At 31.4% G+C, this 19115-nt stretch overlaps 1 protein-coding gene across 2 annotated transcripts; it reads left to right on the top strand.

Moving 5' to 3' along the window:
- Positions 1-2630: 2630 nt before the first annotated feature.
- LOC125073958 lies at positions 2631-18404 on the top strand. 2 transcript variants are annotated; one of them, XM_047685085.1, is made up of 11 exons: positions 2631-2876; positions 4302-4449; positions 7573-8681; positions 9073-9241; positions 9378-9550; positions 11769-11992; positions 12815-12979; positions 14020-14143; positions 14874-14963; positions 15268-15830; positions 15866-18404. In XM_047685085.1, the coding sequence occupies exons 1-10, from the start codon at positions 2802-2804 to the stop codon at positions 15811-15813; spliced, it is 2823 nt and encodes a 940-aa protein (XP_047541041.1). In that variant the 5' UTR covers positions 2631-2801; the 3' UTR covers positions 15814-15830; positions 15866-18404. The 2 variants fall into 2 exon arrangements, with proteins under 2 accessions (XP_047541041.1, XP_047541040.1); XM_047685084.1 differs by having other exon boundaries at positions 15268-18404.
- Positions 18405-19115: the final 711 nt, after the last annotated feature.

Below are 19115 nucleotides of genomic sequence, written 5' to 3'. Positions count from 1 at the left end.
ATTTACCAGTTTACCAGTTTAGTTAACGAGTAGACTTTATTGAATTCTCTATGTACAAAATTCACAATATAATTGAACACAGATATTTAGAAATTTCGATCATACATGCTGACTGTGTGATCCAAATTTAACACGCATAACAAAAATAAAATAAAACTAAAATTCCTGTGTTTTAAATTATATGTAAAAAAAATCTCACCGCAAAATGTAGTACGGAAGAGGTATAGAAAAAAACAAAACAAATCTTATTGTTCATGGTTTCATTGGTGACTTAAACAGAATTACTGATAATCTTAACAATTTTAAAAGTCAATTAACTTTTTTTTTTATTATTGTATGTTTTACGACCTTATAAGAAGGGTATTTTTAATTGGATAGCATAATTACAAAACCGAAAACAAAACATAATAGTGCAAAATAAATAAGTAGTAATGTTGTATGATACTGAATGTGTCTTGTTTCCTGTTCCTGTCCTCTTATGATTCGTAAGAGAAGATAGATAGACTAAACCAACTTTTAATATCCTCCAACAGTTTGTAATACAGAGCTAGTAGTTCTAACGATGACATACAGGCCGATGTGCTTTTGAAATTATGTACGACTTAAATGGCACTATTCTTTGGAGAGAAGATAGATTTCACACAAATTGACGGTTGTCCTAGAGGCCGTTATCGATACAATTAGTATATATCTATCTTTACTTAGATATAAAGACCTAGCGCTGTTTGCCCATTATACAATATGAAACAAGGCACTAGAAAACGGATATTTTTTAGGGTAAGCTTTTCGCTGAACATGGCCAAATCTACCAACCAAATATAATGCAAAAGGATACCTTCTTTCCAATTCGACAATATTGTTTTTTACACATACATATATACCTACCTCATTGACATATTTGTATACGACAAGACAAGTTTTTTTTGTGGCTTTTATTTGTCCCTACCAGGCACAGATTTTTTTTATAGTATAGTTGGCGGACGAGCAAGTGTGCCATCTGATGATGGTAAGTGGTGACCTCGCCATTGCGCCACCGAGCTAGGGAACTTAGATGTTGTTCCTAGTGCCTGCAGTTAAAACTGAGTACTGCTTTTTGGCGGTAGAATTTCTACCTACCTACCTGGGTACCTACCCAGTCGGGCTTGCACAAAGGCTTACCTCATAGTAAATTTTGCCAATGTCATGTGCGAATTAGACAAGTTGTTCAAAATTAAAATTGTTTCACATTGACGGAAAAGGGAAAGAAAGCGGGAGGGGAGATTAGTTAAGTAATTATGCCGAGACGATTGCGCAGGTGTGTCACAATAGTTTTTATCTTTTTCTTATTGTGACGCATTCGATTAAATGTGTTGAGGTCAATTTACCGTAATCTAGTGCGCTAAATCTCCGTACCGGACAGCGCGTCTAGTACTACATTTACAGGGTTGTTGGTAATTCGACGTATTCCCGGTAAGAGGTGATATGAATTTCCACCGGCGTCCTTTGTGGACATTTTATTTCGGTTGCTTTCAAATAAGTTTCTAGTTGTTTTACAATTTTTGAGAGCTAAGGTAAAACGGTAATATTTTTAAAATATTCTGTAAGACAAGTTTCACCCTGATTTTCTTTGTTTTAAGGTATTTTAGTAGAAAAAAAATGAAAAAAGTTATCGTTTTCCGTCTCGCATTTTTTAATTTAGACCAATAATTAATATTATTTATAAATAACCATTGTTTAATCTTCTTTATAAATCAGAAGAAAAAATAGATTTATTTTGGTACTTGTTTTTTTTAAATTTGAAGTTGTCTTTTTGACTTATTTTGAAAAAAGCTAAAAAATGTTATTACTCAAAAATGGTTTACCCTTATCACCTCCTAAGGGGCATACGTCTAATTACCCTGTCTAAATGACCGAATGATGATGTCTAAATGTATAAGTCAATGACCTACATAAGCTTTAAAAAAATGGTAATTTTATCAGCACAATGTTGGCTCATTATTGTCGCTCAGTTTGTTAATCAATAAATAGGTTAGGCAAATATTTATTGAATGTTGAATCTAAATACATAAGAAAGCCTTTGAATCGAACAAAATTGCAAATATATTATATTAAGACATAAAGCAATACGTTTATTACAATTTTTATCATCATATCCCGGATATCTTATAGAAAAACAAAGTGTTTTCAATGATAACCTGATTTTTTTTATTAAAACTATATAATAGCATGAAACAGAAATAAAAGTCACGTTTCATTTTTCAAATTTGTTTATATAAATCTGCTGTGGTTTCTTATGGCCTTATTATTTTCGTTAAGAGGTTTTTAAAAAGACGGGACTATTGTTTGAAATGGAGTTCTAAAGTTAATTATAAAAATACCACTGACTGGAGGTCGACTTTAATGACATTTCTTTCTACATTTTCTTCGGACCAATATCAGCGTTAAGTTCAATTCGGTACAATTAATTTGGAAACAATTACCGGACCTATCTTTTTATTTGATATTTATCGTGCAATTGTGAAAAAGATATTAGTAAAAGAAATGTTACCGCTTGTAATGTAAAAAAAAAATATTTTATTTTTAATCGCATATGGCAACATTATTTAAAAATCAAGATCAAAATTACTGACACTTGACAATAATGAATTTAAAGTCAGCTGAACAATGCATCTTTATTTATTTATTGTGTTGAAATAATTTACCATTTTGCGAATTATTAACATGTAAATCTTAGTGGTCAAATGTTTCACGTAAAGGAAGTGAAGTTTTTTTATTTTATATTTATTGTAATTACGTTGTGATCTGTGTTTACTTCATATAAAATGTTTGGAAGACCAAGATGCAGAGAGTGGACACCTTTAACTACTCAACAGCTTCGTCTTCGTAGTTTAATTCAGGTAAAATTATAATCGTTTTTTTTAAGTAATCGAAGTAAAAAAATATTCATAACATAGTGGTTAGGCAAAAAATTTACCAACAAACGCCTACACTTGATGGTATACGTCATTTTCTTGTTTTGTCTTTTGTAAATTGTATATTGTCATATAATTATGCATTTATATAGTAGGAATTGTTTAGAACCGAAGCTTAGGACTTAGAAGACATATGCAATTTACAATTTTTTAGCTTAGAAGCAAATTGATATTATTAAAAAAAAAAGAAATCGTGTTACTTTTTAATTTAGACACATTTTTAAAAACTTGTCCGTGCTTTGGCAACTATTATTTTGAAAAATTAATCATTCTAATCAAAACCGTTTATGACTCAAACTTTATGAAGTATTCTTAGTAATCCATATAAATACTTTTATTAAAATATTTTTTTAACTCTTGCCAAGTTGGAAATTAATAAAAAAAAACTTAAAATTTCTTAAACTACAATTATATCAAAAGACGCATTTTAAATGACACAATGATAAACCATATCTTGCGTAATTTATGTCACATTGATAAGAAAGATTTCTCACAATATTTTGAAGATGAAGTCACATAAAAAAATGTATAAACAATGATAAAAATATATGTGAATTATATGTTGTCTTCAGTGAATATATTTTTTAAATCATATATAGAATATATTATAAAAAAGGCATTTAAAAGTGATCTGTAAAAGATACCTTTCACACTAAGAGATTTAAGTCTATGAGTTTTTTAGGGAAATTCCAATTTTAAATTTACTCTGTTTCATTAAGACTGTCCCACACATGACAAAGGGCTTTAGTGATATTTATTGGATGTCACATATCATAATCACTAGATTGACTGTAGAACATTTCTTTTGACCTGGATTTAAGGAAAGTACATACTATAATTTCTTTCTGTATTGATTAATTTCTCATTCTTTTTAATTACTGTTAGGAATTTGTGATATTTGACAGAAAAAAATATCTCACCTTGTGTAAATAAAGTTTTGGTCATTTAAGACCACTTGTCTAATTATCAGCTGCATAATATATATACTATCTTCTTATATACAGAATTAGAAGCACAATCTGAACTTCTTCATTTTTTAAGTAGTCAAAGAACCTTATTTACCAATCTATAAGACAATTTAGTAAATATTCATAGTAGGTATTAATGTATTTTAGTATAATCTACTTTAAGCATAAATGTTTTCATAGCCTGAGGTGAGTAATGAATCTCACTCTGTCTGAGACTGTTTCATGGTCAAACCATTGGACTAAATTTGATGAAATTTGCTATAAAGCAAACTTGAGCTACTTTTTTAAGCTGTACTACAGTTGTAACTAGTTAAAAATAAATACAAATTCTATAGTAAGACCTTTTTTAATTGATTTAGTATAACTTTTTTTTTATTTTCAGATTGTGGGATATAACATAAGGCCACCTGAGAGGTGTACACATCAGTGTAGTTACTATCTTACCTTGCATCACACTACAATGTCGGCACCATTCTACACTAGCGAGAGGATTTGCTCACCTCACCCTAAGTGGAAAGAAATCGATTCTGGTAAGAAGTAAAATATAATCATTATAGCATGGAGTTGAAAAATGACCATGTTTTGTTTTTTTTTCTTCTATTTCAGTTTTCTTATGTAATACATACCAATAAAAGTGTATGATAATTTTGGATGGTACATTATTAATCTTTTTTTTTGTATGTGCAATGTCTGTCATTAATTTTAAATATTGGTACTCTGGTAGTGAATTTAATCGAGTCATGATATTAAAAAATAATTTCTGTATGTTTAGTTATGCAGTACTGTTTGGTTAGTTTTGCAGTAATTCAGTTTTAAGGGAAATAAGCTAAAATATATTTAAGCAAATTTATTTAAATTAAAAAGAATTACCCGTATTTAAATGACTCTTGTGACCATAGTTGATCAGAGTATTTAGTATGCAAAGGTGAAATTGTACACATAGTTTTTTTGTTTAATATTGTATTCTAGATTTACCAAAAAAACACTATTAGTGTAAAAAAAATGGGATTATCTATATATAATGATAAATAGGCAAGAATCACTAAGTTTTTGTATAATCCCAGAGAATATTGTACTCTTTTATTTTACCTGTGATACTTCACAGTATCACATCTACATACATATATACAGATTATGTCATGTATCTCTGTGTGATATTATACAAAATATAACGGATGACTAATGTTGATGGTGACAATATCATTCTATTTAAATGACGTCTTACAAATCAGCTTTTTGTATAGTTACGTATTGAGTCGTCATAGCTATATTTGTCTAAAGTATTTAGATATTTAAAAGGCAATAAAGTTGAATAACTTTTTTTTTTGAGGTAGATAGACAGGTAAGCAAAAGCCTCGCTCTTAGTAAATTAGCACAGATCATTAACTTGCTTTAGAGCTTCGCTTTTATTTGCATAAATGTAAACAAACTCATCATAATGGGTCTATAAGTAGGTGAAAGAGACATACTTACTAATTTAATAGAATTATCTAGTTCGATAAAGTTGAAAAACAATATTGACATTTATAATTTAAAAAAAAAGTGAGTTACTCTCTGGTGTAAAGAGTAAAGAAAGTAGAAATATAAAAAATATACTACAGGCAACATATTATTCAATAAAATAAAATACTTGAATAAATTAACGTTAATAATATTTAATATAATTATGTTTTATGTATAAGATTTAACACGAAAAATAAATATTTACATAAATTATATAATATTAAAAAATTAAATTATTTTAATGCTTTTATAATAATAAAAGTGATTGTTTGTTTATTCAAAATATATCAAGGTCATTGTGTATAAGAAAATCTGGTTATTTGAGAAACATTTCAAGGCAAATGTTGAATAAGGTATTGAGAAATTTAATACTTTATTATGTAGTAACTGAAGTAGATTATTTTTCTCGTTTGTTTTAGTTAATATTATGATGGTCCAGTGAACCTGATGATAAGAGATCACCTCTGCCGTTGGCATACTTTGTCATTAATTGGCGAATTCGTTCGTCCAAATATCTTTTTGATAAATAAAAAACAAATATTTACTATTCTTGTGACATTGATAAATATTTGTTTTGGAAATGATATCTATATATATATATCATCAAATTTAGGGCTATAGTTTGTTTATATGTAATCTCCGGAACTCTTAATCCAATTCAGAATAAAAATCACTGGAAGAAATCTACATTATTCCATAATTCCATATTAACATCATATCATTTCATTATTAATATCTTGCACCCGTGCGAAGCCGGGGCTGTCGGTAGTAGTTTTTTAATTTTTTATTATTGGCTTGGTAAATCTTTGGTTAAATTCGCAAAATGTCTGAGGTAAATGCACTGTTTGAAAATGTATTATTATTAAGCCAAAAAAAGGCTCTGTTTGCAACTTAATATTTTATAAAATTTAAATTGTAGTTTTTTGTTTTGTTCTTTAGTAGACTCAATAAAAAAAAAAAAATTTTTTTTCTTTCGTCTAATTGAAGACCAAGACGGACAAAAATTCATTAATTCAAAAAGTCATTTAAAAAATAAAAATATTATTGCTATATTTTTTATATTGATTGAAACAGACTCGTTATTAGTAAATAACATTTGACCTATATTGTTTTAAACGTAAATATTATCAATAACACTAATGAATCATTTAGTACAGACATTCATTATAGTTTCCATCTAAACGCGGCTTATGTGACCTATCTAGATGTATATAGAATTTGTTTTGCAATTTGAACTTTATATAAAAACAATAAGGTTTAAATTTTATAAACGCATTTGTTTGATATGTTATGTTCATCCACGTCAATCTTATCAATAAGCATAGAATGACCAGTAATTTTTGCATTAGTATGAGCTTGCCCAATGTACTGGAAACTCCCTATGATGAATAATCGCCTGAATTATTTCGTGCGTTTAATTGTTAGGATTTTTTGTATCGGGTTTCGTGCCTGAGGCGAACAATTACCGAACAAATATGCCTGCTATAGTTATATTCTTGATGCAATCTTAAAACTTATCGATATTAGGATTTTTTAAATAAAGGTCAGTGACCTATAGGGTAAAGTGACCAAAAGGAGGCCAACTCTATTAGTTCTCGCTAATATTGTCGCCGATAATCTACCGTTTAAATCGATTTGTCTGAGAGCTGTGTCTTTAATCGTGATACTTTCAATTATTATGTAATAATAATAAGTCCAGACCCGAGAGAGGTACGGAACATAGCAAATTGATGCAAAATGATCACACATGTTTGTTTAACATATATAAAATAATAATCTAAATTATTAATAAATAAATTAATTAAAAACTGAAACTCAAATTCCTTTATTCAACATATAAGCATTACACTTGATTATTGATTTGAAAATCTTACTCGACCCGATATTTAAAGTAAATTTAAAAAACCTTCTTTTTTGAATGGTTGAGTTCGTTATTGCTTCGACCTGTTTACTTTTTTTGAGGAGAAATAATAATATCTATACTATTGCGTTATTTATATAGAAAAAGTTCTCTGTTCTCTTTGTATGTTTTAGATGAAAAAATTGTGTGGTTAGACCAGATTGCATCCAAAAAAATGTCTATGTTGTTAATTTGTATCCCTTAGTGTAGACGATGTATAATAATTAGGATGTACTTTTTTATCTTTCAGAAATAACACAGCGTATGTCATCAACAAACGTAGTTATACGGATATGGTGTCATATTCTCATGCCTCCATGTAAAGATGAGGAATACGAACAAGTGCAGGACACTATCATTCAGACGTGGGGTGTATATTTTAGTGGTCTCCGATATATAGGGGCTAATTTAGCTTTAAACTTTACCTCGGATTGCTTCAAAAGCAACACTCTGGTATTCCAAATGCACGGTGGATACTTTTGTTCGTATAAAAGTTTGAAATTGGACGTAATACCGCCCGAAAATGAATTAGAACAAGGGTCTCTCTCGTCGGACTCATCGACCAAGACGAATGTGTCGAAGATTACTTTAGAATCAAAAGTTATACAAAGTCACAAAATTATAAATGAATCTAGATCGCTTTCTCCGGCTAAATTTTCAAAGATATCCGATAAAGAATATTCGAAAAGTCACAGTCCAGTCGAAAGAGGTTTTAAACAAAATTTTCCTACTCTAAGATCTTCGTCAAGTTTGAATATGTCTTTAAATCATAGAGAGAGTAAAAGGGAAAAAAGTACTGAAAGGAAAAAGGTAGATCCCAACCATATATATGAACATTCTCCTGATAACATAGATGTTAGAGAATTTACAAACAGTGATATCAACTGTGATAAATCAGCTTCCCAAGAGGAGCTTTCGAGTAAAGTAGACTTGAGCGAAACGGCTGAAAGTTACGACTTACGCAATGAATCTGATGGAGTGCCAAAATATAGGTATTTGGCGCTGAGTTTCCTCAAATCGGAAATTAGGCCAAGTTACAATGCAACGAAATTGCAAAATCTTCATTTGCTTCAGTATTCTATAAAGAAACGACAAGAAGCGGTCCAGGAAATAAAGGAACGGATATATAAGAAATCAGCTTTAAGTGAGACCTGGACATCGGATTTTGAATTAAAACTTAAGTGTAAAAGTAGGTCTCAGAGAAATTTGTTTTCGCCTGACGAAAGTGAAGGTTTAAAGGAAAAATCGTCTTCTCAAAGTGATTTGACCGTTAAAAATGGTAAAATAAAAGAAGAAAAAACACCAGTATCAAACGGTCCACGATTGACGTTAAAATTAAACGATCTTTTGTCCTATAAGGTAATTTTAAATGTTTTATTAGTATCCTTAAAATATAATTGTCCTCTTAATGTAATCGGGTTGTTTGCGGCAAAGGCAAATTTAATATTTTCGTGTATCATCCGCTTGGTATATCTATCTATCTATCCACTCACCTCTGACTAGTATGAATGACGCTCGAATTACGACATGTCTTAGTGTGCGTGAGATGACTAATGTAAGAATATGACAGCCAAAAAAAAATTCAACAAAAAAATTAATACAAAGTTTTATTATTATATTCATTTCGAAATAAACAGTCACTATAAAATATATACATATATTCAAGTATTTCATTATATTTTAGAGATATTATTTAGCTGTTCATTAAAAATCTTAGTATATTAATTAAATATTTAATTTTTATTTTCAGTCTAAACCTTCTCCATATCAAAGAGCAGAACACGTTAGACTTACAAAACAATTAGAAATATTACATTTCAAAAGACTTATACTTTCGGATGAGAGAGATAGCAAATTAGCAAATATTAGACGATTGAAAGAGAGACATGCGAAGTTGTTTGAAGAGAATCAAGATGTCGGTAAGGTTTTTTAGTCCTTCGAGCCGGATTTTTATTAATTACATATTACAATAAAAAGATAATAGTTGTTTATTGATAAATGTTAAATGGCATATTAACCTCGTGATGATATTATTAAGTCCTTTTTCATTCCCAGGTTCAGAATTAATGCAAAATTATCACACTCTTTCTCGTCGTACTGAAGCGTTGAAAGAGACAAGAGAGTCGTGTTATGCACTAAGGGAGCTTGCAGCGAGGTCTCACGCAGCTTTAGCGAGCTACAGAAGTGATTTACTGATGCAACTGTCTAGAATCTTCTATATAGATCAGGTGAGGATGATTTAATTAGGTTTTTTACTGCTGCAGATCCAGATTTCCTGGATTCCATCTCCAGGACGGTCTAATACAAGTTATTCTCTTTGGCATTTCGGAGTTTGTAAGTTGGCAATGCTTACACTTCCGTGTCACGGAAAGTATGTATAACTGTTGGTCTACGTTTGTAACTCTCCGGTCAAGTCGGTATTGTAAAAAAAAATGAATATACAGTGCACTTCCTTGTAAAAACGGACTTGATCGGAATCGATCAGGCGGATAAAACGCATTACGCGTTTCCCCCACGTGAAGTGAGGGGGAGGGGGTATACACCGGACTACCCACTGAAAACCAGCGGTATCCTCTCTCTCTCTCGGTGGGTGCCACGGGATCATTTTCGCGTGCTACCGTGACGCAAGGTCAACATTGCCTGAAGAAGTGTTAAAATTCTAAAATGTATTAAGAATATATTAATACCGTTGCGGTTATTGTTTTATGGTAATAAATAAATTCGTAATGTAATGTAATGTAATCACGGTTAGTATTATTAAGTTATGCAAGCAATTTTTTTTGTTCAGACAACGATTATTTTTTTACTGATGTACTTCAATACTGTGTATTGAATCTTAAGCGTTGGTACTTTGAGCCTAATTTGTGTTCATAGTTCATAAAGTGGTTAGCGGTGAAGGCAAACATCTTGAGGAAATCTGCACATGTCATAAAACCTTTATATCATGATAAACATCTTTATTTGTCGGCATAGTTTTGCCGACAACCTGAAAAATCATCGTTACGTTTCAGACAACTTACACAACCCTCATGATACACCTAAACCTTTCTTATGAATCACTCCGTCCATTATTGAAAGCCTTTTAAAAATCTGTTTGGTAGTTTTTGAGTATATCCCTTACGTATGTAAGGGATATACTTATGATTTTATATTTAGTACTTTATTTCAATTATTTATGCCGCGCCTCACTAAATGTGCAGTCTTTAGATTATACATATTCGAATATTTTATTGGTGTTTATTTTTATGTCAAGCTTTCTAGTGAGTTGTTCACATTAGAACAACTTCAATCCGGTTATTCTAGTTACGACAAGTTCGAACTGGATAACCTATACAATATAGAGACGATAAAAATATATATTTAGATGAAATTTATTCAAGCAGGATATCTAGATTTAATTTAAAATCTTGCGTCCTAATAAAATTATAAATGCGAAATTGAGTTTGTTTGTAATGATTTAACGTCTTAACTGATGATGATGAAATAAATAATATTATAAATGATTGAGATTTGTTTGTATGTGTTATAATAAAGTTTACACTGGTAAACAACATTATTCCAGGGTGCCACGCACTCCTAAGAGGCGGAGATGGTACCGCTGCTTTTTTGCGGGTATTCCGGTGTACTAAGGCGCATTAGGCGTCCTGGGCACCGGCGAGTCCCACATACCGCCACACTTCACGTGGAGGAAACGCATAATGTATTTTTCCACCGAGAAAAAAAAAACAAAAAAACTTTATATCGAGGGCGAAGTCGGACCTACTTATATAACCTGCATGTTGTGACGTGATAACGTCTTATAAATCTATGAACGCCGTCTGCACGCACGGAAAAGCATGACTCATTGTAACGTTCCGCCTGATTCGGGCGTGCGAGCGAGAGCGCGGAACGAGCGATAGAGAGGCACGAACGGCCTAAGCGTTCGGCTTGTGACGCATCTCTATCTCTTTTCCACTCCGAGCAGTACGTTATCACTCGAGATGGGCCGAATGTGAACCGAATACGAAATTCGGCCGACCATTCGGGGAAAATAAAAAAAATCTACCGAACTTCGGTTTTGAAGTACAAGTAAATCTTAAGTTACAATGTGGTAGAAATTATTTTTCTTTTTTTTTTTATTATATTTCTCTTCTCCATACAAACTCGTAACAGCTGATATGTTATTTAGTCTGGGCAAGTAATTTATTTTTCGAGATCACATAGTAAGTTGAAGTTGAGTATATGAAGAAAAAGAAGGATAAATATAAAGGCCTAGTTTTAGTTTACAGTTATGATAGATTAATTTAGGTATTTTATTTTACTTTTTCTTACACCGAATATTCTGTATTTGAATCGAATTCCGGTTAAATCGAATATTACACGAATTTCATCCCATCCCTAGTTATTACGTAAAATTATCGTCCGTAAATCGACTTTACAGACAATTTTATTTTTTTATTTTTACAGCAAGACGCAACAAATTGGTCGATATGTGACGTGCCCCTACCGATTTGTGGTGATGAGAACCCTCGAGCTTCGAATCCGGTCACAGATTCTGTCGCAGCCGGTTTTGTAGCTCAGGCGACGTCACTAACAGCGGCCATATTGAATCAGCCTCTACGCTACAAGATCACGTTACTCGGTTCAGCGAGTAAGATATTAGACATCACACCGGATTTACCGGATCCAAAGTAAGTAATTTGTTTTAACATTTTTTTCTTTACTTAAGCAAAGGTCAGTCGCGACAGCCCTTAAATCATAATCCAAGCTCTATTGAGTTTTTATGTGCCTAACTTATGTTTATAATTCATTTCGTATTCAGCGTTGAAGGAATTAGATACCGATATGATTTTATGGGCACATAACTGCTTAGGCCAAAATCATGGGTCTAACAGGTTGAAATTTTGCACAGGAATTCTTTATGAAACCTAGATGAGAGCTAAGAGAGGATTTTTCATAATTCATCTCCTAAGAGAGTGAGATTTAGCATGAAAGTACCGTATAAGTACAGTAAAGTAAAGCACCTTTACATTCAAATCAACCCTGTAACATGACGAATCAAAAGTGATTTAATGAGCCTTCTTGAATGTAAAATATTTTGATTTTGTATGGACTATCGAAGGGAAAACCCTTTGGGAAACCGCTGTAATAGCTGTCTTTAGCCACAAGCAAAAGCTGAAATAACGACTCCCATATTTCTTTAACTTTTAAAAATAAAGAGAATCCATACAAAATCAAAATATTTTAATTCAAGAGGGCTCATAAAAATCACTTTTGAATACATGACCAACGGGTACACGTCTAGTACCAAATCGAATTGTATGTCGAAATTGCTTAAAAACCTAATGTTTCCAAGAGATAGGCTTAATATTTTACCAATTCTAACTTAATTAAATCACTATACTGATTTGTTATAACACACTTATCTTAATACATTATACAGCATGTTTTCTTTACAAGTAAATCATGTACAGGCTGATTTTTAATTTAAAATAATATTTACACTTTTTCAGTATACCGTTGTTCGCAAGGGGCGGAGATATAACTCTGTTTCGTTACGCGATGTTTCTCCTGAACAAGTGCATCGCCCAGCTGCTCTGGGGTCGCGGGTTGACGGTGCACGACATGAGGCCGACGCTGTCTAACTTACAGCGTTTGTTGACCACGCCGAGTAATCTGTAAGTTTGTCTAAATTATATTTGAAAAACTTAACTATTTTATAACTAAATTTTATAATAATTGTTAACAATGTTTTAATCGGGTAATTAGGCGAGTAAATGAGCCACCATTGTGCCTAATGTCTATGACATAAGCGTTGTCAGAGATATTAATAATTGCTTACATTTTTGGAGCTAAGATGGTCTGTCCTCTGTCCGAGTACTTGCACTGGCACACTCTTAAACAAAACTGGCCTTTTAAACCTGCTTTTTGGCGGTAGATAATTTGACTAGTAGGTGGTACCTACCCAGACGAGTTTGCACAAAGACCTACCACCTAGTAATGTCATGCGTTATAGTTGTTTTATAGCAATTATTACTATTTGTAACTTTTGTAACTTTATGGACATTGTGAATTATAAAAATATCCTGACTGAATATTTAAAATATCTCACCTCGTTTACTATACTGATTTCTTTCTTTTAGTATATACATATGTATATATAAAACATTATATATTATTGCAACAAATAGAAGTGTAACTTTTTACGCTTGAAAACACTGTTTCAATTATTGGAACGAAGTTCTTCTACGCAATACGCTTGCAATAGAGTGAACTGGCAGAAATCGTTACGTGAGGAAAAACCCTACGCTCCTTCCAGGCGACCTTGCCCTTAATTTCTATATCTTTTATATTATATACAGTTTTTATTTAAACTATTATTTTGTCACACAGGTTTTTTAATAATATATTTATTTGTCATTTAATTATTTTAAACATTGTATAAATGTTCATGTGCTTAATTGCATTTTATAATTCATCACGTGCTCGGCGGTGAAGGAAAACATCGTAAGGAAACCTGCATGTGTCTAATTTCAACGAAATTCTGCCTTAGCCCAGTAGTGTGAAAATTTGCAGGCTGCTAATGTAATGTAATGTAGTGTAAAGGTTGTTAATTTATTTCATTGTTCCTGTTAATAAATGAGGAAGAGAGGAAGCAACTTCGTGCCGACCAGGTGCTACACGTCACCTCTCGTTTTTTAATAGTTACTTTTTACAGAACGGACACATCAAAGTTATTCGGTACATATCGCTGGCTAGCTGACAGTCTCTGTCCAAGGACACAGTCGCTACGAAGTCTGGTGCCGTCTGAGAGGAAATATAGACAATTTAATAGATTTAAGGTAAATCTCATGCAATTAAGTGTATTATTTAAATAAGATAATTTAAACCGTATAACGATAATAATAACGATTAGATTTCGTTAATTACCCATTAAATAAATGTTGAGTAAGTAAATAAGATTAATTTGAGCTTTGGTTTCCGGAGTTTGGAAGTTGCAAGTGTGTACGCTCCCGCGCCTCGGTGCGCACGTAAAGCAAGTTCGTCCTGCGCCGGAACTCTTTCCCTTCGTATCGGAATTGCCGCCCAATCGGACAATGAGAGTCAGGGAATAGAGAGTACAGTGCAGTGTCCTGCGCAGTTCGCTATTCTTCCTTCTGATTGGTCATCGGCTTCGAAATCAGTCGGGAAGAGATGATCACCATCGTTGACTTCTTTGTATAATTATATCAATAAATAAAATTGCAGTAATGTTAATATCTATGAATACATGATACTCGAACAAAACAATTGTATTTTCGTCTGCCTGTCTGTTTGTTCCGGTTAATCTACGAAATGGCTGAACCGATTTTGATAAGATTTTCACTGATGGATATTGTTGGGAGCAATTTAGGCTACTTTCACACTTTATAAAGAATTAGGGTTCCACGGGAACCGAATACAACTGAAAACATGGTCCGGGTAGGACAAAAACTTTTGAGGCGCATTAGTAAGTTGGTATAATTAAAGCTATTCATTATTTTACATTTTAAATTAGTCAATAAGTGATTTATTTAATTTTAATATTAACAGGAATCAGTCGATAGTCATACACCACAGAAGACGGTGAACATCAAGAGACATAAGCATTCTAGAAGTGTTGGAAGTTATCACGAAGATCAGGTGAGTTGGTGTTTTTAATAATAATAAGCACAACTTATATTTACATAAATAAATAACTATCAAATACACTCATAAAAGAAAATGACAAAATTGGCAGTCACATTTATTTTTTAAGAATAACTATATTAATTATATATTTCTAATAGTTTATTTTGAAAAATATTTTTATGAGTGGCAACACTATCAGATATATGATGTAGGGTAGTGTATCACCTAATGTTGTCACAAGAAAAATCTTTACGAGATTCTAAATTAACATTTGAGTATTTGATTGGTAGATAAAATTTGACGTATGATATTCCAGGATTTATCGTTAAACGATTCAACGATGTCGATAATGGGAAGCGAATCGAACATATACAATATGAAGTTAACGAAATCGGAATGTTCGCAAAGTCTAAAACCACACAATTCTGACTCAGAAATAGCGAAATTAACGGAACATTTGACAGAAAATAAAGTGCAGTTCACACTGGGCGACGACGACATAGCGGACGAGAAGTTAGTAAGGATATCAAGCAATAACGACGACGAAGTAACGTGTACGACGTGTCTCGACGATAACGTTAAAAGGATATGCTCAGAAATAACGGACTTCTGTTCGAATTCAAGTAAGAAGAGTTACGATTTTCCTAAGAATGAAATAGATATAGCTAAGTACATGGAGAGGAAAGTCAGCGTTGAAATCGAAGATGTCGATGTTTCATGTGATACGTGCGATAATAATAAGAGTGGAGTCTGCGACATAGCTTGCGCCAATAACGTGAGGGATGTCATCGTTATACCGAGCGCGGAAGCCATATTGGATACGGGGCCGAGTTTGAATTTGGAAGAGGAACAGAACGGTTAATATTTTATTTATGAATATAAAAATAACGGTTCGTAACGACGTCTGTTATTTTTTCTATTCCTATCTCTTTTTCTCTTGGTGATTGGTTATTTATGTATCTAGATATGAATGTCGTACTACAAAAGAACTAAAGCAAAGGAGTCAAATTTGTTATCTTGGTGTGCGTGACAGATATGCTTGATACTTAACAAATTTAATATTATTTTACTAGTGTGCGTATCCTCAGCCAACTGTTGGTCACTGTTTTTTTTGGCGCCTTCTCTACTTTGACAGTCTATCTAGGCATATAAATAATTAAAGCTGATACTAAATCCCGTCAATGGCTACCAAATAAAACTAAAAACTTGTCTTTGCCTGTATAATTAAATATATTACATACATGTAGTTATTGTTCTTTATAGTTTTTTTTTTAAATCATAAACTGGTATTGTAAAATGTCCTATATCCTCACAATCTATATATAATTGACGGACACTTACGGTATTTGATCGGGTGAAAATCTTATCCAAATAATACGTACCATTTGGGATACCGTTTATCGCATATAACCAAATACACTGATGTTATGTACTATCCCTTGTGAGCTTTTAGGCGTATTTACTTCATACACGATAAGTTCAGTCCAATAAGTTGATTGTTCTTGGACTGTATTAAAAATCTATAAAATTAATACTTTAAAAATGTTCAAGACTAATTTCTTACAATAATTACGTAAATTGAAACGATGTCTATTATGAAAATATAAGCATTCGTCACATCTAAAGGCAAAATTTAAAAATGTATATTAAGTCCTTCACCGAAACGCGCTTCATCTTCTACTATAAGTTTTACGTTTATTGGTTTAGTAGATTTTTCAGTTACACATTACAAAAATAATGTCTTCTCGTTGCTATAGATATCTTTGATCCAAGATTTTCCAAGAAGAAAAAAAATGATACAATTAAAACTACATTTCCAATCAAACATGTGCATGTTATAAAACAATGGGGCACATTCGGGGCAAATACGGTATGCACATGATCTAAAGGGACACATACGGGACTCGGAGTCTTCCCGTTAAATGGTTAGATGTAATAGAAATTATAGATTAATCATTTAATCTACTTTAATATTTAACACAATATTAAGCCACTAGTTTTAAAATTATAATGTAAATTAAATAAATATTTCGGCTGTGTTTCGTGTATTAATTAATTTATAATGAACGATTTTCTAAATGTATAATTGTATACAATGTAAATATAATTATTCTATACATTGTATAGAGGATTTGTACGTTACGAGTAATAAGATGGGTTGGAGTTTGTTATATAAGAAGTTTATTTTAATGGCGCACATTGAAGATTTTTTTTATCAAATTATTGGGATCAAACCATACTGTCATAAGTGTATCACACATTCAAACAACTAATCCGTACATTAGAACTGTTTGAAGATAACTTGAATAATTACTTGGCTGATCTATATATCTAATCATATACATAATGTTTTTATTTATTACCTAAATGTCGAATTGTAAAAAATGGCGATATTCAGCAAAAGTAAAGTAGTTTTATTGTATACAAATATCGTCTTTTAGTTCTTTTTTATCATTATAATGACACCAACCTTCTCCCCTCCCCTCAATACATCTTGATACCCCTGCGCTTACGTTCCATTCCACAATACGTTTATGTATTTTATTTTTAATCCACTTTGCGATTGTGATTCCATTTTTCTTGGTAATTACAGCATTCGTTTAAAAACAAATTACGTATACATTATAATTATTATATATTCATTTTCTTATATTTGATTTTTTAATCTATAGATATAAAATTACTTTATTTTTTCCTTTTTACGTATCGGTATGAGACTGATAAATTGACGCGAAGTCGTCCATATTTGGTTATACATTATTAATTTTTTGAATTTTGTTGATATTCCTCCACCTTTTTTAATAATTGCCAAGCAAACCGGGTAGCAGCTCCTATACCCTTATTAAACCAAAAAAAGGATCGCTTAAAGTGTGCAAGAAGCATTTTCAATTATATGTGTAAATATATATGATTAAATACGTCTATAAATCCATAATTCATAGACAAGGTGAATAGACTAAAGATTATTATCCTTATAGAAAGAACATTAGATAAAATATTTGTAATGTGTGATACCGTAAACTAGTTGCAATAATTGACAATACTCAAAAAAAATAGTTACAATTGTGCTAGTCACAAATTACACTGAGACAAAAAAAAAAAATATATTTTGTTTCAAAGATTGTCTTAGAAATAAAAAATAGTTTTAATTACTGGCAATAAAATGTATTAATCATTTATAAACTGGGTATGCATAACGCTAAGATGACTGGATTCATTGATAAAATAATAAGACCACGTTTCGTCGCAACCAATGTCAAAAGGGCTACCAACGTGTTGGTTCATTGGTGATATTGGCCAATAAGTGACGTTTATTCTGGTAATAAATGAACAGGAAAAGCTATAAGAGAAAATTAGTAGAATATGTATTTATAATTAGTTATAATTTTATCATCTACCATTATTTTCAGTGTTCATTTTTCTTTTATTCTTTATGGTCTATCAAAATGTTATACAGAGTATAAATGGTTTTTTTTTTCATTTTTTAAGAATTGTAAATAAGTTCTAACTACTTATAAATGTTTTATTTTATTATTGTAAGTTGAAATAAATTTTAGTAACAATGTAATTTATTTTAGTGGATATTTATATGGTTTTTCTGTATATTTCACTAAATTATGGAACAGTGATACAGAGTGTCCTAATTATTCTAAAACAATGTAGTTATTTATTCTAGTTCTAGTAATAAATTTTGAATTTAGAACGATTGTAAACTATATCATTGGATAATTTTTTATACTAATGGAGTGATTAAAGAAACGTATGTTTGGGTGTTGTGTGGAAATAAGCGCTTCAACTTTAGTACATCCCCTATATAAACAGTTCAAGGTCATGTGTAGACGTTACCTTTAAAATAATTGTGAGATTGTACGTTCAATATAAACTAAAATACACTTCTATCTAAGTAGAAATTATCATTCACTGTATGCGTGTTACAAGATATAACATCAGTTAAACCGAAATCATTGGAACTTACGATGAGGCAGAGCTGACTTATGTCAGTTTTCCTTGACCCCCTTGCGCCTTTCGTGTGTGAGAGAGACAGAAACACAATGGCGATTATGTTAGAGCGAGAAAGTGTGAAGCCTTGATTTAATTGTGTATGATCAATGTAAATAGTGATTTATTTCTATTGTAATAGAGTTCTATTTGTCATAATACACG

The sequence above is a fragment of the Vanessa atalanta genome, chromosome 26 (assembly GCF_905147765.1).
Source record: "Vanessa atalanta chromosome 26, ilVanAtal1.2, whole genome shotgun sequence".
In the NCBI taxonomy this organism is placed as follows: Eukaryota; Metazoa; Arthropoda; class Insecta; order Lepidoptera; family Nymphalidae; genus Vanessa; species Vanessa atalanta.
The sequence above is the reverse complement of the archived record's forward strand: the minus strand, read 5'-3'. Positions and strand labels throughout refer to the sequence as shown.